General features: G+C 45.7%; 1 protein-coding gene across 1 annotated transcript in view; it reads left to right on the top strand.

Annotated features, from left to right (window-relative positions):
* The first annotated feature begins 588 nt into the window (after positions 1-588).
* USP22 (ubiquitin specific peptidase 22) overlaps positions 589-21,644 on the top strand; it is a 44,701-nt gene continuing 23,645 nt past the window's right edge. The window contains exons 1-2 of the mRNA XM_027047539.2: positions 589-978; positions 18,510-18,642. Coding sequence (XP_026903340.1) covers positions 808-978; positions 18,510-18,642 — 304 coding nt within the window. The 5' untranslated portion in view covers positions 589-807. The remainder of the gene's footprint in view (positions 979-18,509; positions 18,643-21,644) is intronic.

Here is a 21,644-nt window from a genome sequence, read left to right as displayed (position 1 = left end):
TGAGAAGTCCCAGATGAGGGACTCCTACTGCGAACAAAACTGACAGCGAACCAGGGAGTACCGCCTGGGGTGGGAAAGCCCAGGCTGGGGCTTGGCACGGAGCCGGAGGCCAGGGGAGACTGCGTGGATTTGCAAGGCCCAGCCCGTGGCTCCGCCTCTTTGCGGCAGAGCTCAGGCCGGTGCAAACCGGTTCAGTGCCCCGACGGACACACCGCAGCACCCAATCCTCCGCTCGCCCCCTCCTCCCCAGTTCTCCTTGGGAGACCGGGAGTGGCAAGTGGCCAGCTTGGCCAGAGGCAGCTCTGAACCAGGCGGCCTGGGCTGACAGCTAACGACAACCACCGCTGGCGCTGCGGGGAGACCTGCGAGCCGGGGTGTGGGCGGGGGGCCGGCCCCCGTCGGCTCCGTGCCCCGCAGCCCACTCTGGCGCGGACTACCCCGGAGCCTGCGGGCTCGGGAGGCGGAGGGGTGGTGGGGCGGGCCCGGGAGCGGCCGGAGCCTGCGCAGTGCGGCGCCCGCGCCCGGCGGGGGATGACGTAACCTCCGCCTGCGGCCTCCGCGCCCCGCCCCGCGCCGCGCTCCGCGAACCGGGCGAGCGCTGCGCGGGCGGCGCCTGGCTGGCCACCGCCTTCCCCTTGGCGTCCGCGCAGCCGGGTCTTTGTCCGCCGGCCCCGCGGCCGCCCGCGCTTTGTTCCCGGGGCCCGTCTCCCGCCGGCCGGGGCGCGCCGCCGAGCAGCCCCTCGCGTCGCGCTGGCGTCGTCCTCGTCCCCCTCGCCGCCCCCCGCGCGCGGCCGGGCCTTGCCCCCCATGGTCTCCCGGCCGGAGCCGGAGAGCGAGGCCATGGACGCGGAGCTGGTGGTGACGCCGCCGGGCTGTTCGCACCTGAGCAGCTTCAAGGTGGACAACTGGAAGCAGAACCTGCGGGCCATCTACCAGTGCTTCGTGTGGAGCGGCACGGCGGAGGCCCGCAAGCGCAAGGTGCGACCCCCTCTCCCCCGGGAAAACTGCGGGCTGCGCTGGGGGCCGGAGGAGACCCCTTGTGCTGCAGCGCTGCCCGGCGAGCTGGTTGTGATGGGGCTTTTGGGCCCTGTTGGGGGCGAAGAGAAGGAAGGGAGGGCTTGCTAGTTTCTTGCCGACCCCTTTGGGCGGCGTTCGCAGGCGGGGGGGGGGGGGCGTAGGGCGCTTCTCCTTTCCAATTCCCCCCCGATCCTCCCTCCGCCCCCTCCCTCCCGCGCCCTCTTTTCCCCTCCCCCACCTTCCTCCGCCCCTCCGCTGCGCGGGTGGGGACGGAGCAGGGGCGGGGTTTGGGGCGTGTCCAGTTCCGGGGGTGGGTGAGTGCAGATCTGGGAACCGGGAGGTTTTCTTTTCCAGGGTTGCGGTGGAAGCTTGGTCCCTAGGAGGCAGGTGTCCCACGTTCCAGCGCTGGGCCTCACCCGGGAATCTTCCAGGGCGGGGGAGGGTTCGGGGGGAGGGGATGGGGGCAGTGAAGAAAACGTAAGACAAAGAAAACTAAAAAGGGACAAAGACTCCGGGGACTGTTGGGTGGCCTGCTGTAGGCCAGTTGCTTGCCCCCATTTTGGGCTCTAGAAGGAGTGTGCATCAAAGCTTACCTGGGTCAGGGAAACGGAACCACGTGTCGGGATCGGGAGTTGTTAGGGTGAAGCTACAATTGTCTTGGTGCCTGAGCAAAACACCTCACCGGCTCCCGGGTCCGCAGGAACGACTGTAGGGAAATGGCAACGCCCCGCCTCGTTTCAGATTTGGACGTGGGTGGAGGGGATGACCGTTGGGAATGGAACAAGTCAAGCCAGTGTTCAGACCTATATCCGGGAGAGCCATTTCGTTATCAGCACGGTTGTGGTTTGGAGAACCGCTTGTAGCTACGGAGGAATGGATTTACAAGAAAAGATCGGTCTGTTGGGAAGGTGGGAGAGTGGCGTGCCTTCTCGTTAAGAGGCTTTAGTCAGAAACTGATCGCCTCCAGTGACATGTTGAAGAAATTACATTTTTAGCGTTATATTTTTCAGATGTATGTCCTATTAGGCTTATTAATGATTTGGAAATCGGAAAATAACGGCATTCTTATCTGAATAAACCTTGGTACAGTGTGACGCGATTTTGCATATTAGGAAGGTTGGGAGGTGTATTAGGTTCCACCTTGAATAGCTTTTTGGTGGGGTGGGGGGGGGGGAGGGGAAACTAACATCCCCTGAGATTGTAGGGAATGTTAAGCACCGGTTTTATTTCTTTTTAACAGTAACGGTGTTGGGAAGCATTACCTCTTAGAATGAACTAAAATCGGGAATGATTTCTCTTAGGATCAGAGTGAGATTCTTGCTAATGGAATTATATGCTTTTAAAAAAATAGCCTGGTTGGAACCATCAGTCTTCAGGTGATTGTATTGTTACCGCTGCATATTAGTTCATTGGTTGGGGCTTACATGATCTCTGTAAGATTCTTCTCCGTATTGGATTAAGTAAGGAATCCCCTGCTTTTTGCTTTTTTCTTCTTTCTCGCCCCACCCCTGTAATGCTTTAACAAAAAATTTTTGTTTAACAGTCCAGTTTAACACATCATTAGCTTTGTCTCATTTCCTAAAGGAAGGAATCACTGTGTGTGTGTGTGTGTGTGTGTGTGTGTGTGTGTGCGCGTGCGCGCGTGTGCTGTGTTTTGGATTAACCTTTAATGTCACTTGCTTAGTTTCAAACCTGTTATTCTTTGTTATTCACTAGTAAGAACTCGAGCTACAGACAGGTAAGAGGTGGTGATAAATACTCTCAAACTTCAGATCTGTCAGTGTTGGCAATACTTTTTGGTAGTATACCAGCGAGGAATCTTAATGTCCTTCATCTTTTATGCTCCAGACTTTTTTTTGGGGGGGGGGGTGTATTTTGTATCTTTTGGGTCCTATATAACTGCATTTCTAGCACTCTCTAGTGGCCCAGCCAAGGAAGAGTTGGTTTGACAAATCCTTTAACCCAGACCATTAGCAATGAACAATACACATTTGTCCGTTTGTGTGGGATTCTCAGCAGATCTGTAGGCTTAGTATATTTTTGGTTTTAACAATATGAAGTTTCCTACTAAAATATTTCAATTTAAGTTATAATATTTGTAAATAAAGTGACTTTTGAGGTTGAAGTCGCAGCTGCAGCGTAACCATAGGAACGCAGCCCTGGATGAAAAGAGAGTTAGAACTTTAAGTAGAAGCGTTAATGGTTTTTGTATCCAACTTTGATTCTTCTTTTGATAGGCACAGAGTGAGAAGAACATGATCAGATTTGATAACTTTCTATCCAATTTCGGCTTGGTTTGCAGTAAAACTTACCTACTACCGAATGTAAAACTGCTCCCACCATTCAGGACTCAGTGCTACCACAGTGGACTCTGCATTTCTGGCATGTGTTAAATATAGCACATGTCTTACCGTTAGGGTTTTTGTGTGTGAAAAAGAAACTGGCAATGAAAACATCAAGAATTTACAGTGCTGCTGGTTATTATGACTTAACATAGTCTACGTTTTATTTTGAATATATGGACCCTTGGGAGAACAGGTAATATTTTTTAAATAATGACCCCTCTCTTTTTTGAACGACTTCCGTGGCTAAAATTTTCCAGCTGCTTGTCCTCAAAACACAGCCCTCTTTGTAGCTGTAGTAAATTCTCTTATCAAATATACTTTGCCACAAGGGAAGAAGAGTTGTCAAACATACTGTGAGTATTTTGGATTATTATGGATTCTGGTTTCATTTGGTCAGTAATCTGGACAGGAAACTGCTTTGGAAGGCTTCCGAGGCACAAAATTTGGGGCCTAGAGCAACCAGCTCTTTGGGGTAGAAATTCTTAGGGAAATATTTTGTGTGAGACAGGGGCTGGAGAGAAGGAAACTTACCTAGCAAATGAAAACACCTGTCATTTGTTCTGTTTCTACATTTGTGGTCTTTCACACCACCATTTAAATGTGGAATAGGTACCCTCTGGAAGAAAGGGAATGATTCCCTAATTGTTAGACCTCTCATTTTCTCTTCAGTCCAGAGTCAACTCTGAGCCCTGGGTTTCTATCTTGAGGAATTGAAATCAGAATTGTCAAAACCCGTTAAATAGTAGGTATCACATAGTAAGATAATAAATATCTGCTTTAAATTTTAGAGTATTTGTGGATGCCTAATGATAATTCCTACACATAGGGTAGTTAGAGCCTGAACATACATAAAAGAATGCGTAAATAATTCTAGATGCTTAATTGTTGGTAAGTTTTACTGAGGAAGGTTAAAATTCATGAATCTGTATATTTTAAAAAAACAGAAGTGACCATGTGAACATGTTCTTAATGTGTAAAAATAAAACACCTTCCGGGTTATTGAATATGTAAGGTGAGTCTTTTCTGGCTCCAGACAATATGTTTGATGCCTGGGTCTTTCAAATTTTTTAAAAATTATAAACACATGTGTACATATAAAGCAAAGCTACACGTTTTTATTTATGTAAATATACATGCTGTGTATGTTGGTTCCTTTTTTCACTTGTTGCCCATAAATCTGTTGAGCTGTGCAGTTAATACTCCATTGAGTGGAAATAGCGTTGTGTATTTTCCCCATTTTTTTCAAGCTTTCAATTTGGAGAATTTACTAAGAATTTGTAAAACTTAAACCTGGTAATCAGTTTAAAGAAGGAATAATCTTGGGCAAGACATTTTTACGTTTTTGTTTGCTGAGATACTGAAATGTGATTTGTCTACTTGACATCAAACCTGAGATGCGTGTAAAAAAGTGCACTTTTGGGGTGCCTGGGTGGCTCAGGCACTTATGCCGCTCAGGTCATGATCTCAATGGTTTGTGAGTTCGAGCCCTGCGTTGCACTCTGTGCTGACAGCTCGGAGCCTGGAGCCTGCTTTGGATTCTGTGTCTCCCTCTTTCTCTGCTCCTCCCCTTCTCACGCTCTGTTTCTCAAAAATAAATAAAGATTAAAATTTTTTTTAAAAATTAAAAGTGCACTTTTGTTTATGGAAAAAAATGGGGAGGGAGGTAGCTAAGAGGAAACATAAAAAACAATGTGCAGCAAAAGTTGAGGATAGTAGTTTTTAGAGTAAAAGTGGAGTGCCCTTTCAATTTGAATCTTTACAAAGCAACAATATAGATTGTTAGCCTGTGGACACTTGCTTACAATGAGAGTAGCTCTTACAGTCAGTGTTGTAGAAGTGTGGCTCAGGAGGTAGGAAATGGTCTTACTTATCTTGAGTGGTACTTTTGCCCTGTGTTTTAGGAAAAGATGTGCTGTAGGACTCAACACTGGTCCTCTCTTTATCAGTGCTGCTTTAGTCCTGGAGTCTGAGATCCGAATAAATCTCTAGTACTTGAACTTTTTAATAGAAATCCTCATTGGGGAATAACAGTTCTGCTGTTACTGGCTTAGACAGACTACATGGGGTGACAGGACACACTGGGAGGTCATAAACCGGGCGCTGGCCCCACCAGTGAAACAGATTAGTCCTCACTGACTCAGCCAGGCACTTAAACGTGATGGTGAGAAAGCCACTAAGCCCTTTGTTTTTGAACTTTTTAAGTTCAGTTCATTTGTTGGATATGTCTTTTTTTTTTTTTTTAGGTAAACTTTTTTCTTTTCAAATTTTATTGCTTTGAGGAATTCACTTTTGCTTTATTTATCGATGCCGTGGATCTTTCAAATCCTTACAACAAAACACTATACAATTCATGCGAAGCAGGGGACAAGTCATTGCAAGTAAAAGATCCAAAGCAGAAAAAAACTTTTCCTTTTGGGATACTTGTAGATTGCCATGCCGTTGTGAAAAATAATACAGAGAGGTCCCTGTACCTTTTACCTAGTTGCCCCCAAAGGTAATATCTTGCAAACTATAATAAAATATTAACAGTCAGGATACCAACATTGATACATATCCTCTGTGACATAATCCGCCTATTTTATTCAGATTCCCCCCCTCCCGTGTCCCTGATTGTTAACATCTTAGTTGCCATGGTACAATTTGTCACGACTAATGACCAAGCTTGATACATTGTTACTAACTAGAAATCATACTTTATTCAGGTCTCATTAATTTTTCCCTGATCTCCTTTTTCTTTCTCAGAATCCCACCCAGGATCCCACAGTACATTTAGTTGTCATGTCTCCTTAGGCTCCTCTGGCTTGTGACGTCTTCTCAGACGGTCCTTGTGTTTGATGCCCTTTGCAGTTTTGGGGGCATATTGCTCAGGTTTCTTCTAGGATGCCCCTCGATTGGGGCTTGTCTGATGTTTTTCTCATGGTTCTTAGTTGTGGTTACAGATTTGGGGAAGACCAAGTTCTGTCAAAGGTGATGCGGTCAACATGACTTAACACTGTTGGTGGTGAACTTGACCACAGGGCTGTCAGGCTGCTCTTCTGTGAAGTGGCTCCTTCCCTCCTTTCCCTACTGTCCTCTTTGGAACAGAGTCACTCTGCACATGTCCACTTGAGGAGTGGATGCCTCCTTGAGGCCAGAATATCTATAGAAATTATTTGGAAATTTTATATAGGAAATATTTGTACTTTCTCATGCCTTTAGTATTTATTTAACCATGTGTATCAGTATGGACTCAGGGATGTTTTATACTATGGGTTATAATCCAGTGCTCTCTTTTGTTGCTCAGGCTGTTCCAGCTTTAGCCAGTGAGAGTTCTTCCGGTTGTCTTCTGTGTCACTTTGACATACCCTCACCAGTTTTTGGTCGGTTGGTGGTTGTTTTTGAGGACATCCGTCCTTTCTGGTACCGTCAGACTTTCTAGGCTTATATTGTATATTTTCCGCCCCGGTCTTAGAATCTGCCATTTCTCCAAGGAGTCCTAGTTCCTTTTACTGGAGAATAGAATTAGAATATATGGTTTGGGCAGTGGCTGTGCTTGTTGGTACCAATGTTGTGGCTTCTCAGCCCTTGGGGGACATAGCTAAGAAACAGCTCTGAATTGGCTGGCGTACACTAATTCACGTACACACAAGTCTATGGTTATTCACCTCCACTCCTATTAAACTATACCTGAGTTTGTAGTCATGTCTCCCAACTCTAATCCAGTACCACATGGGTCATTCTAGTCTTCTCCTTTCACTTATCTGTAACTTCTCTGTCCAACATAGAAAGTTATCAACCATCCGTGTACTTATCTGTTTCATTTCAGTGTACATGTATAGGGGGCAAGGGTAGGCCACCCCCAAATGTGACACTTCGGCATATTGTTTGTTTTTAATTAAAAGTTCCTTAAAAACCACCTATGCAAGAACATTCTGATCCTCCTTTGTCTCCAGAAAGCAGGAAATAAATCTTCCATGTCAAAAGGTACCCTCTTTGTACCAGGAGCTAAAGAGACATCTTTATGGTCAGAGGTGGGGAATTTAGAACCAAAAAGGCTGAACAACCTTTGTTACTTTTTACCAATTTACTACCCCAGCCCAGATTCTGTGTGGAATTCCTTCTTAATTGAAGTTCCTGAACATAAGTTTTTGTCCTGTCAATTCCTCTCAGATTTATTGTTTCTTTGTCTAAAAAGTATAAAAACTACCAGTCTTTTTTCATTTCTTTGGGTCTTAATTTCAGTATTGGGTCTCCGTGTGCACATAAGTAAATTTTTTTTTCTTCTGTTAATATGTCTCGTGTCGATTTAAATCTTAGACCAGCTGGAAGAATCTTAAAGGGTAGAGGGAAATTTTTCCCCTTTAATAGTGGTTTCAGAATTGTTAATCTGCCCCCCCCCCCCACCTTTGAGAAGCATCATTAGGGTTAGGTATGGCTCCTTTGGACTTTAGTTTTACACTCTCCACTCATTTCCAAGTTATTTAGGCAACCTGTCCCACACCAATTACATTGGAGTTATAGCATACATTTATTTGTAATGTAATCAGATTCTTTTGTCATAGCCACACTCCATCCTGGCACCCTCTGACTGCCTAATTGTGCCTTAAAAGTTCACTGATTTCTCATTGTGATGATAGTACTTTATATTTACATAGTATTTTATATTTTGTAAAGCATTTTTCATATATAAATTCATTTTGGTTTTGTTACTCGTGATACACTTTTTTTTTTTTTTTTTTTTTTTTTTACTCATGATACATTTTTTTTTTAGGTAGGCTTGGCAGGTAAGTCTCCTAATCTATATCCAAGGGCACTTGATAGTGAACATCGAGTCTGAACCTTCAAATTAGATTAGTTTGAGTGTGGAGTTCATATTCCCCCTTAATTTATTCTGGAATGTTTTCCAGTATTCCCAAGTATACTCCAATCTCAGCAAAACACAGACCTGATATCCAGCCCACGTTGTCACCTGTTTGCAACTGATTAGGACCCCCTTCTTCGAGTTCAGTAATTTGTTAAAATGGTTAACAAAACTCAGGGAAACATTTACTCACGTTTACTAGATTATTTTAAAAGATAGTCCAAAGGGTGCAGATGAAGAGGTGCTTAGGATGAGTCCGGGAGGGTCCTGGGCACACGAGGGTACTGGATCCCCGGAGGGTCTCAGTGGAGGGTGCTTCACCCTCCCAGTGCGTGGGTGCATCAATCAACACACATGCCCTCTGAACCCTTTCTGTTAGCATTTTTATGAAGGCTTCATTCATAATGATCAGTTAAGGTATGATCGATTAAGCAGGCGTTGATCAAATCATTACACAGACATGATTGATCAAATCATTGGCCCGTTGGTGGAGGTTGGGATAGGACTGAAAGTTCCAGCCCTCTGGTCACACTGTTGGTTCCCTAACATCCAGACCCCACCCTGAGGCTCTCCCTGAGCTTTATCCCCTCATTAAGATAACTTACTGGTTGAAAGGGACTTGTTTCAATAACAAAAGACACCCTTTTCAATCTCATCACTTAAACATTCCAAGGGGTTTAGGAGCTCTGTGCTTGGAACTTTGAAGGAAGACCGGAATACAGTATGTATTTTCTTATATCACAGTGATGTCACTGCCACATTTGTACCTTGAAGGAGTTGGACTAAATCTATTTTAGTTGAGATTCAAAGGCCCAAGTCTTGCTTTCTGAGACTGGGAAATTTGAGGAGATTGTTTAATTTCAGTTACGTCTTTGCCTTTTAGTGCCTCAGTTCATGTAGAAAATGTTGCGTCTTCCTGTCCCTTTGCTTAGATCAGAGTCTATGATGGTAAAACAGTATATTGAGCCCTTGAAAAAGTCATTGAAGAGAATGCGTAACAATTAAACATACCTTCTTTACAATTGTCAGATTTAGTAGTGGTTCCGGTCACGGGTAATATGTGAAATGTGCATTAGTTCTTAAGGTGCTGTCTCCTGTTTGTAGTTTTCTTTAAGCTGGACTCAAAATTCACTGCACACCTGAGTCATCCTATGGTTGAGTCCACCTGTATTTGACTTAAAGGGCCATGCGCCTTCTGCCCCCTCCGATCCTTCTTGGGGTAGTGAGGAGGGTGTGAGAAAGGAGATAATAGAGATTAAGGTATCCAAAGAAATGCTGTTACTATTGGAGCCAGATGAATGGACTGTCAGTGCATTTCTTGTACTATGTAAACTCAGAACTGTTTTTTTTTTTTTAAGTTTTTATTTTTTTTTAATGTTTATTTTTGAGTGAGAGTGAGAGACAGAGAGTGAGCGGGGGAGGGTCAGAGAGAGAGGGAGACTCAGAATCCAAAGCAGGCTCCAGGCTCTGAGCTGTCAGCATGAATGGTGAGATCAGACCTGAGCTGAAGTTTGATGCTCAACCGACCGAGCCATCCAGGCGCCCCTTTGAGTTTTTATTTAAATTCCAGTTAATTAACATACACTGTAATATTCGTTTCAGGTGTAAAATACAGTGATTCAACACCTGTACATCGCCTGGTGCTCATCCTAAGTGCCCTCCGTAACCCCTGGCACCTATTTATTTAATTAAACATTTTTAATGTTTATTTTTGAGAGAGGGAGAGACAAAGTGTGAGCAGGGAAGGGGCAGAGAAAGAGGGAGACATAGAAACCGAAGCAGGCTCCAGGCTCCCAGCTGTCAGCACAGAGCCTGACTTGGGCCCAACTCACAAACAGTGAGATCATGACCTGAGCCAGAAATTGGATGCTTGACCTACTGAGCCACCTTGCCCCACCCCACCCCCAGCACCCATTTAACACACCCCCAGCCACCTTCCCTCTGGGGACCATTAGTTATCTATAGTTTGGAGTCTTTCTTGGTTTGTTTTCTCTTTTTTTTTTCCTTTGTTCGTTTGTTTTGTTCCTTAAATTCCACACTTGAGTGAAATCCTATATTTGTTTTTCTCCAGCTTATTTTGCCTAGCACAGTCCTCTCTAGCCCCATCCCTATAGCTGCAAACAGAACTGTTAAATCATTGATCCTATCTGCTTCTCCTATCCATAAAAATCCCCGTTGCGTTTCAGGATTACTTGTGGGCTCCTGAATCTACTTGAAGTAACTCCTAGGAGAAAGGGATTTAATACAAAAATTTTTTCGAGGACTCCAAGAGCAGTAGATTCCAGGTTGAGTTTCCTGGATCCCCCACCAGCCTCCGGAATCCCTCTGCCTCTGCAGATCCAGGACTGTGTGCAGTGCCTCCCTGGCAGGAAGCTGTAAGATCAGCTGATCGGGGAAACCTGCCGTCCGCGGCAGCCAACTGTTCCAGAAAGCAGATGTCCCTGTGCCTCTCCCTGGCCCACTCAGATGGCCGGTGTGTGGTGCAGGGGTGTCTAGCCTTTGCGGGAGTGAGAATAATAATAGCTAACGTCGACCCTGTATTATTTCCTGCAGCTGCTTTAGCAAGTGACCACAAACTGGTTTAGAACAAGTTCTGGAGGCCAGGATCCCAGAATCTGGTGTTGGCAGGACCACGCCCCTCCAGGGGGCTCTGGGGACAGGGGAACCACTCCTGGCCTGCGGCCGACCTGGCCCCATCCCCTCCAGTTTCTGACCTCCTCTTTCCGCTTGCCTTCTTTCCTGTGTATGGGGTCTTTCTGCGTCTCCTTCAAGGACACTCAGGATGGCATTTAGGGCCATCCCAGATAATCAGGTATAATCTCATCTCAAGACCCTTAATTACATATGCAAAATACTTTTTTGAAATAAGGTAACATTCACAGGTTCTGGAGATTAAGACAGGGACACACCTTTTAGGGAGCCACTGTCAGCCTTACAAATCCTATGGGCAGTGTTCTCAGTCCATGAAAAGCATCGAATCTTTTAACCCTCGTAATAGCTGTATGAGGTAGATACGTGTCCACATTTTTACTTTATTTATCTATTTTGATAGAGCATCCCAGCCTGGCTCTGCACTGTCAGAGCAGAGCCAGACGTGGGGCTTGAACTCATAAACTGTGAGATCATGACCTGAGCCAAAGTTGGATGCTCAACTGACTGAGCCACCCAGACTGAGAACTGGTCTCTTAATTGTTGAATCCATCAACTCAGTAAAAGGCCTTCACTGGTAGGTGCCCTGCAGTTGAGTGTCCTGGGTTTTACACACATGAACAATGGTCACCCAGAGGAAGCAATTAGGTCTATGTGGAAATGCTTTTCCTTCTTGTTCTTAGTTCTTGTTCTTAGTGTTCTTAGTTCCCATTTTGAGTTAATTCTCTTGACTCCATATGAATTGAGTTCACACCCCTTGTAAGAAACACTTGTTCTATAGAATTCCATAGAATTGAGCTTTCTGCTCTTGTATACAGACCTTTCTGACTTCCCCAGTGTTCACTCACCTGATGTGGTTCTCCTTGTAAATTTCATAATATTTGGTTTGTGTTTCTCAGCTTAACCATATATCTCTGTGTTTATTATTTTGTATTATGGGTTTTTATTCCTATTAACTTTAATTATTTTATTATATTAATGTTTTTTATTCTTGAGAGAGAGACACACACACACAGAATCCAAAGCAGGCTCCAGGCTCTGAACCATCAGCACAGAGCCCGATGCGGGGCTCGAACTCATAAGCCATAAGATGATGACCTGAGCCGAAGTTGGACGCTCAACCGACTGAGCCACCCAGGGCCCCTTTTTATTTCTCCTCTTGAAGAAGCATACTCCTTGGTGAATTTCTGTGAAGTGAACATGTTCATGTCCTGGCCACACAGAGGAGAGGTGACACCCAACGCTCCAGGTGTCCCCTTTGATCCCCTTCCTGGTCCCAACCCTCCTCCCTCAGGAGAATCTGCTATCCACCTACACGTGACCATGAAATTACCTCTGCTGGCTTTAGGACTTTGTATGACGGTAGCCGGCAGTATGTAATTTTCTGTGGCCAGCCGCCTCCGTGCTCTGTTGTGAGGTCATCCCTTGCTGGATGTACCGTGAATTCCTTTTCGTTGCTCTGGTACCCACTCAGTGGCTCTACCACAGCTTATTCTTCTTGCTACAGATGAATATTTTATTATTTTCACATTTGGGATATTACCATTATGATACTCTTCTATGTGGCTTTTGGTGTCCTTGATATATGTATTTCTGTCATGTGTAAGTTCCCATTTCTCTTATACCTAAACTTAGGAATGGAATTAATTGAGTCATAAGGTATGTATTATTTAATAGTTGTTTTCCCTTGATTTATTTTAAAAAATATGAAACCTACAGAAACAGCAAGAATACTAAAATGAGTATCATACACATCTATCTAGATTCAGCAGTTGTTTGTTTTGGGGAATGTTAGGGTTTGAATGAGGTGGTGTTTGTTGGCCAGAGTTCTCTTTTGCCTTTTCAATTAACAGAACCCCATCATCTCTGGGGTGATACTTTGAAATTAAATATCTAGTGCCCCAGTACACTTATATACAGACATATGTTCACACATCCACATGTGTACTCGGGCATGCACACACGGATATGTAAGTCATTTAGCGTATTTTTTAAAATATAATTTGTCAGGGCGCCTGGGTGGCTCAGTCGGTTGAGCGTCCAACTTCGGCTCAGATCATGATCTCACAGTTGACGAGTTCGAGCCCGGCATCGGGCTCTGTGCTGACAGCTCAGAGCCTGGAGCCTGCTCCTGATTCAGTGTCTCCCTCTCTCTCTGCCTCTCCCCTGCTCATGCTCTGTGTCTCTCTGTCTCAAAAATAAAGATAAACATTAAAAAAAATTTTTTTTAATAAAAAAATAATATAATTTGTCAAGTTGGCTAACATACAGTGTATACAGTGTATCTTTTTTAAATTGAGTTGAAATTCACATAACTTAAAAAAATAACCACTTTAGAATGAACTATTCATGGGGCGCCTGGGTGACTCATTCAGTTGAGTGTCTGATTCCTGATTTCAGCTCAGGTCACGGGATTAAGCCCTGCATTGGGCTCCACGCTGAGCATGGCACCTGCTTGGGATTCTCTCGCCCCTGCTTGTGCGCGCGCGTGCGCGCTCTCTCTCTCTCTCTCTCTTTAAAATAAAAAATAAGTAAATAAGTAAAATAAAATTGAAAATTTGAAAATAAAAAATAAAATGAACAATTCAGTGTATTCATAATGTTGTACAGTCATCATCCTATCTCTACCAACTTTCAAATCACTTTCATCTGCTCCCCATTCTCTCTCTCTCCCCAGCCCCTGGCCGCCTCTAATGTCTATTCTGTCTTTTTGGATTTACCTCTTTTGAGCATTCTATATTAATGGAATCACACAATATGTGTCCTTTTGTGTCTGGCTTCTCTCACTTCACATTATGTTTTCAAGGTTCATCCATGTTGTAGCAGGTATCAGAACTTCATTCTTTTTTATGGCCAAATAATACTCCGTTGTGTATATGTAATATTTTGTGTATGTATTCATCCTTTAATGGACATTTGGGCTCTTTCTTCTTCTTTCTAACTATTGTGAGTGACCCAGTATTTTTCTACCCTGTGGTTTTAGCATCCATGGCTGATTCTTGCCTGAACCCATTATTACTGTGATGATTATAAAGTGAAGATTCTGCATTTGTATCTTTGTCCTTCCTACTACATTGATTAGTTGGGAGTTCTGTGAACAAGTCTGTTAAGACTGTGTGTGTGTGTGTGTGTGTGTGTGTGTGTGTGTGTGTGTGTGTGTATGTAGTAATATCAGAATGGACTTGGGGATTCTTTCTTATTCAGTGTATAATCCATTTTTTTTCTTCAAGTATTTATTTTGAGAGAGAGGGAGGGAGAGAATCTCAAGCAGGCTCCTCCCTGTTCACACAGACCCCTGTGTAGGGCTCGATCTCACAAACTGAGATCATGAACTGAGCCTAGATCAAGAGTCCGTTGTTTGACCGAGCTATCCAGGTGCACTGTAATCCATTCGTATTCATTTTTATGTTCAAATTGTACCAGAATTGCCTAGTGGGAATTCCTCAAGCTGGCTCCCATTCTTTCTCACTTGACCCCCTTGGTGTTAGTGGCTTATAAAAGGTGTCCATTTATGTTCAAACGCCAGTTCAAGAATTGTTCATGGCCAGGGTGTGTGGCAAAGTCATTCGTGTTTATGGATAATAGATTTGTGACATACATCAGTGGTGAACATGTCAGGGGCGCACCATGTAATAAAATCTGATTTGCTGCCTTAAAAGGAGTATTGAGTGGCAGGGGGTGGGGGGGGGGCAGGGAACCTGGGTGGCTTAGTTGGTGCTGACAGCACAGAGCCTGCTTGGGATTCTCTCTCTCTCTCTGTCCCTCTCTCTCTCCCGCTCCCTCCCTCCCTCCCTCCCTCCCTCCCTCCCTCTGCCCCTCCCCCATTCATGCACACACTTTCTCTCTCAAAATAAATAAAACTTAAAAAAAAAAAGTATTGAGCTTGAACTTTATTTAAATGAAAAAGATTTAGCTGAATATTGAATATGTGTGTGTATTTATTTATATTTTAGGCTTTCTTTCCCTGACCTGATAATATCAGGACATGATAAATTTCTGTGTGCTTAAATGTTTATTTACTTGTGGGTTTTTTTTGTTTTGTTTTGTTTTTGAGAGAGAGAGACCACAAGCAGGGAGGGGCACAGAGAGAGATAGAGAGAGATTGAGAATCTGAAGCAGGCTCCAGGTTCTGAGCTGTCAGCACTAAACCCAAACGGGACTTGAACCCACAAGCCACGAGAGCTTGAGCTGAAGAGACCTGAGCTGAAGTCAGAAGCTTAACCGACTGAGCCACCCAGGCGCCCCTTCTGTGTTTTTAGTTGGAGCTGATCTGCTTCTTTGTAATTGCTAGTTTCTTTTTGTGCAGCTAAGATCTTTTTCTTTAGGCAGATTTTTCTTTCATGAAATTCTGCAAAAGAACAGGTGGCATATTTTTACATTTAAAATTCAGAGTTTAATTTTTATCTGTTTTAAAAACTGTGTGTAGGGGCGCCTGGGTGGCTCAGTTGGTTGAGTGTCTGACTTTGGCTCAGCTCATGATCTTGCGGTATGTGAGTTCGAGCCCTGCCATCGGGCTGTGTGCTGACAGCTGGGAGCCTGGAGCCTGCTTAGGATTCTGTGTCTCCTCCTCTGTCTGCCCCTCCCATCCTCATGCTCTGTCTCAATAATAAACGTTAAAAAACCCAAAACAACCTTTTTGTGTGTTTTAAGGGAAAATTATTAAGTGTGATAGTTATGTAATTATTCAGATAAGCTTATGTTTTCAGGGCAATGCTACTGTTGAATTTTCTTGTTCTATAGAATTAGATTTACTGTTTCAAGTTCTTAGAGGAATTTTTTAAAATCATGATAATGCCTTTAAAATATCCTGAGTGGTAAAAATAAAGGATACCTCTTAATCTTTCCTATTCTTTCTATCTGTAATTGTAGTGAATGGCAAACAGATTCTAGCTTGTGGTGGTAACTAAGAATCTCCAGGAATCTGTTGTTTTATAGTATTTATAACTAATGGGGAATTTTCCTTGATACCTATATCATTTGTTTACATCAAATATAATTGTATATGTAATTTAAAAACGTCCTCTGTATTCCTGAAAGCAGTCACAGTGAATTAATCTCTTCGATTTGTCACTGGACGAATAAATAGATGATACGACTACTAACTGTATTACTACGGCACTTCAGAAAAGTCTTCCACACAGACCGCAGCATCCTGTGGCCTTGCTTTAGGACTGGTGGCTCTCAACCGGCAGGAGGGTGCCACCTGTGATCTCGTGGGCAGAGGCCAGAGATGCTGCTGGCCATCCCGTGGTGCCCAGGAAACACCCCACACCCTCCCGCACACACGCAAAGAGTTACCAGGCCCCACGTGTCTGTGGTGGTGTTACTGGGAAGTCCTGCATTGGGGGCGAACCTTACGGGGTTCTCAGAGGTAGCTTCTTCGTATTAACAAACATAAGTACTGACCATTGAGAGTAATTGTTTCCCCAAGAAGAAATACAGTTTTAATGATCAGGTTTATTTATTTATTTTTTAATGTTTATTTTTGAGAGATACTGAGTGTGAATGCGGAAGGGGAGAGAGAGAGGGAGACACAGAATCAGAAGGCTGCAGACTCAGCTGTTAGCACAGAGCCTGATGCGGGGCTCGAATTCGCGAACTTCGAGATCTTGACCTGAGCCAAAGTCGGATGCTTAGCCAGTTGAGCCATCCAGGCGCCCCTTAACGATCAGGTTTAAATTTGGGCCCAGAGATAAAACCACCAGCAGCTGAAAGGTGATGGATCAGCCTTGGCACCCTGAGAGTGGTGTGGGTCTGTGGTTCTCGGGATGCCCCTCGGGCCTTGCTCCATCCCATGTTCCTGGGCAGGATCTGGATCTCTCCCCAGCTCCCGGCTGGGTGGGCATTCAGAGAACCTGACGTGCAGAAACGTCTGCGATTCAGCCACCGCGTGGTTCTGGCTCACCTAATTTGTCTTCCGACCTTGGGCTTCAGGCACTATGCTCTGTTGTCTTCAAGGAGTTCATCCGTGCACCCTCCCTGCCCATAAGGCAGCTTCCATCTAAGTAAAAACTGTGGTTCGTGTTTTATAGTAAATGTGGTTTGAGCCTAGTCCCCAGACCCTCTCCTCCCTCCACACCCTCTGTTCTAGGTGAAGGCACAGCCTGTCACCCCTGGGCTTGGCACTTGGCGCCTTCTTGTGTGTGCAGAGTGAAGCTTAGGAGTAGGCTGCCTCCAGGGTGAGGGGGCTGCTGGGGTAGGTGCGTCCCAGTCCACGTTCTCCCTGTGTCCCCCACCCCATGGTCACAAGCATATACAATAGCTTTCTTTTTTAAAAAAAATTTTTTTTTCAACGTTTATTTATTTTTGGGACAGAGAGAGACAGAGCATGAATGGGGGAGGGCCAGAGAGAGAGGGAGACACAGAATGGGAAACAGGCTCCAGGCTCTGAGCCATCAGCCCAGAGCCTGACGCGGGGCTTGAACTCCCGGACCGCAAGATCGTGACCTGGCTGAAATCGGACGCTTAACCGACTGCGCCACCCAGGCGCCCCGTACAATAACTTTCTTTGGGTGTCGGAAGAGCCTAAAGCCTTTCCCCCGCCCGGGGTGGGTTGAGGGGTGGGAGGGTTGTGAGGACTGAATGAGGTTAAGTCCTCTGAAACCCCTGGCACCAGGGTCTAGAGTGCACGTGGCGGGTAGTACGGATTGCTTGTGCGGGCAGCCCTTTCTGTTGTAACCTTCCCTTCCCCGGACCCTGTTCATTTTCTGCTTTCCTCCATCTCCCTACTTCCCGCCCACCTGTCAGAACAGAAGAGACTTGTATTCCGTGCTGCCGTCTCGGAGGTTGGAAATTGAATTTGATAATCTGCAGGGAGTTTATAGTGACTATGGTGTGGTTGTCATATTGTGCGAGAAAGCAGTGGCGTTCTTGGGTGGTTGGGTGTATGAGAATCCTAACGACTCGCAATTGCTGAGATTAGAGTTTTAGGTTTCTGTGGTCTAGTTCTTGGCAACAAACTGTTTCTTTTTCTTCTTCTTCTTCTGTATCGCTTTGACTCAATGTCCCTGTGTGTTGGTTGGTTGATTGCGTCTAACTTTGCTGTGGTCTTGTGACCTGGAATATCAAACGCGCAGTGACATCCATGGTAAGGGTGACTAGGCTTGGAGCTGCCGGGCTGGGGTGGGGACAGGAGCTGAGAGGGTTGGGGTGCCCTGTCGGGACTCAGGAGGAGAACATGAAGACTTTGATGGCTCCTCAAGCTTTACGTGGTAAGTGAGCTTTTTTTTTTTTTTTTTTTTTTTAAACGTTTGTTTGTTTTTGAGAGATAGAGATAGAGTACAAGCAGGGAAAAGGCAGAGAGGAGGGAGACACAGAATCCAAAGCAGGCTCCAGGCTCTGAGCTGTCAGCACAGAGCCCGACGTGGGGCTCGAACCTGCCCCTCTCGAGATCATGACCCAAAGTGAAGTCGGATGCTGAACTGAATGAGCCACGCAGGCGCCCCTGGGCTGAGGTTTTTTACACGGACCTAGTTTTGAGCTAAATGAGCTAATGTACATTTTGGGGCAGTTGAAAGGATTAACGGAGGGTCTCTCAGGTCGTACAGGGTATGCTGTGATCGCCTTTCCCCACACGGGTCACTTTGCTCACCCGCTTTCTTGGTAAGAAGGCCCGTCGTGCCATGCGCTGGCTCCTAATTCTCTTCTCTCGATTTCAGGCAAAGTCGTGTGTGTGTCACGTCTGTGGTGTCCACCTGAACAGGCTCCACTCCTGCCTGCACTGCGTCTTCTTTGGCTGTTTCACAAAGAAACATATTCACGAGCATGCGAAGTCCAAGCGGCACAACCTGGGTAAGGCGCCTTCTGATGAGTGTCCCTGGTGTGGGGACGGCCACTACCCGGCCTGCTGTTCCCTGAGTCGTGGCTCCCAGCTCATCCGGGGCCCTGTCTGAAGTCCTCGTGCAACTCCAGGGGCGAGTTGATGAACAGATGAACTCAACAGGCTTATGCACCCAGCTGGCCTTGGGGCTCTCGAGTGGATGTTGATATCTGTGCCATCAGCACAGAGCCCGATGTGGGGCTCGAACCCGCCAGCCGTGAGATGATGACCTGAGCTGAGATCAGGAGTCAGACTCTTAACCGCTGAGCCAAACAGGAGCCCTGCAATGTTAGTTATTAACGCCAGTGTGGAGTTGAGTGATTTTTATTGCTTCCTATGGTGGATTTTCATGGTTCTCGATAATACAGAGTCACGAAAAGGCTGACGGCACCGTGGCATCAAGATCAGTTGTTTCGTGTAGTTGCAGGTTCAAGCTGTCGCACATTCTGGAAATTACACAAAGCGGAGTTTTGCTCTTGGCTTTCTTTTCTGACCATGTTCATTAAGTGTCTCTCTCCTTTAGTATGTGTGATGTTTTCTCTTGAGTGATGGGGAGGCTCTTCGGCTGGCCTTAAGAAAGTCACTTTCACGAGGTCCAGGCCAAAGAGCTATTACTTCACGGCGGCTCGGCATTGCCAGTTAAAGGTATTTTTAGGCCTTTTTAGGTAGTAGAAATGGAATGTAAGGACTCAGTCCTCTCTGCTGGACTTACTTGTAACTGACAACTTAGACTGAGCCTGAGTGAAAAGGGTGCTTGGAGCTAGGGGTTCAGGTTGTGACATTGAGCTCGTTGGCCTTTTTGGAAGGAGAACTAATGGACCTAATAGTGCTGTCATGAGCTCTGTCCACAGAGGAACAAGGTAGTTCGTGATCTCTTCTTACATTGAGTAACCAGAGGCAAAAGACACGGGTCAGGACCGTGTGGATGTGACCAAACTCTGTAGTACTCACTTACTGTAGATCTTTGCTTTTACCGGTACAAATGAGGAGTAATGCTGCCGTACCTGTTCTCCGACCAGCCCCATTTAGGCGGCTCTGCTGTTATGCCCGGGCTGTGATTCCATGTGGTTAGAGGGTTACGGAGAATTGAAAGTATATTTGCACTTGAAAAAGCTATCTGAAGAATTACATTGTTACGCAGAATCGTCTACAAAAATCACTTCAGAAATGCGTCCATTTTTAACCTGATTGATACACTCGTTCTCTACTTCTGCTGGAATGAGTAAGTTTTAGAAGGCTTGCTTTCAGAAACAAAACCTTGAAATCGGAGAAAGATGCGTTTGAGTCCGTGAACGTACTGGAGATTGCACGTGTATGTGTTTAACCAAAAGCTAGAATTAGTTTCTGTGTCCAGGTGGACAGGAGGGTGGCGGGCACAGGAGAGCGAGGCCGAAGCGGCAAAGTGCTGGAGGAGAAGAACGGGGAGGGGCAGCCCCGGTCCTGCCTGGCGGTTTGGTCTCCGTTTCCCCCACTTCGGAGGTCACCTGCTCGTCTTCCGCCCTGTGCGTCCAACTGCTGCTCCCGCCCGTTATCTCCAGAGCAACTTCTAGGCTGGCGATAACTCTGGTTGTCCTTTCATACAGAGTATTTCGCAGGATGTTCAAGGGCAAAGTGATTGAGCAGTGGTATGAGGAGTGAGGGGCCTCGACTTCCTGGTGGTCCACTTCTTCTGCCTCCCAGGGGATATGTGGTAGTACGACGTTGAGACCTGAAGTTCTCATCAGGCATCCAGGTTTTAGTTGGAGTAGCACGGAGGCCTAAACTGAGTCTTGTCTGAATATTGTGGACGATGCACTTAAAAACAGAGTATTGGTAGAGTAAGGCCATTGTCGAAGGTCTAGTGGAGGGACGGGCGAGTGTGGCATGGGACGAGGAGGGTCTGGCAGCAGTCTGAGGTCCTGCCCTGTCAAGTTGCCTTAATGCAGTGTGATAAACACACACTTCAGGGAAGAGAACTTCCCCTCTTTCGGGGTAGTCACTCAGCTTTGCTGGTATGCTTCCACCTGTACGGGTTGGTGTCCCAAACTGGGTGTCGGAATATTCCAGCCAGCTGTGGGGCGGGTACAACAGAGTAAGGTGACAGACTTGGAGCTGCTTTGTGTTCGTACCTTCTAGTTTCATGCAGGTCTGGTTTTGTGCTGAGTCCAAGGGTACTTAGATTTTGTCTGTATGAGCCACAGAGGTGTAAAAGTAATGCCTTCAGCTTTGTTCCGTGTGTGCGTGTGTCTTTCAAGAGTTAGAGCGTGTGTTGGTGGGTGTAGGATATCAGTTCGCCTATGAATCGCCAGTGTTTTTCCTCCATTCTCGAGGTTACCCTGCGACCAAACAGAAAAGGACCTTGCGTGGTGCATGCACGGTGCTTCTGTGAGCTGATGGCTTTGGGAATTCCCAAGGAAGCCAGTATACCCTCGTCTTGACTATGAAATAATTTTCCAGGGGAGCTACCCTGATGGGAGGTGTTGCTTTGGGCTTTTAAATTTTATGTTGAGGTGAAACTCACGTGATGTACAACGAAGCATTTGAAAGCATACAATCCAGCGGCTTTTCGTCACTCACCAGTTGTGCAACCACCACCCCTCTACTCTCCAACCTCGTCGTCATCTCAGAAGAATACCCCACCTCCAGGAACTAATTCTTTCCTCCCTCCAACGCCTGGCACTCGCTAATCTGCTTTTTGTCTCTCTGGATTTGCCCATTCTGAATATTTCATAACAGGAACTATACGGTATATGACCCTTTGTGTCCAGCTTCTCTCTCTTAGCATGCTTCCAGGGCTGATCCACGCCGTAGCATGTGTCAGTAGTCCGTGCGTTGTATGTTTGAGTAACACTCCCATTGTGTGGACCTTCCATAGTTTGCTTATCTTTGTATCCATTAATGGATATTTGGGTTGTTTCCCCCTTTGGGCCCTTATGATAAGGCCGTTATAAACATCCATGTGTAAGTTTCTGTGTGGACATACGTTTACCTTTTT

This window comes from Acinonyx jubatus, chromosome E1 (assembly GCF_027475565.1).
Source record: "Acinonyx jubatus isolate Ajub_Pintada_27869175 chromosome E1, VMU_Ajub_asm_v1.0, whole genome shotgun sequence".
In the NCBI taxonomy this organism is placed as follows: domain Eukaryota; kingdom Metazoa; phylum Chordata; class Mammalia; order Carnivora; family Felidae; genus Acinonyx; species Acinonyx jubatus.
This window is presented reverse-complemented; position numbering and strand designations above follow the sequence as displayed.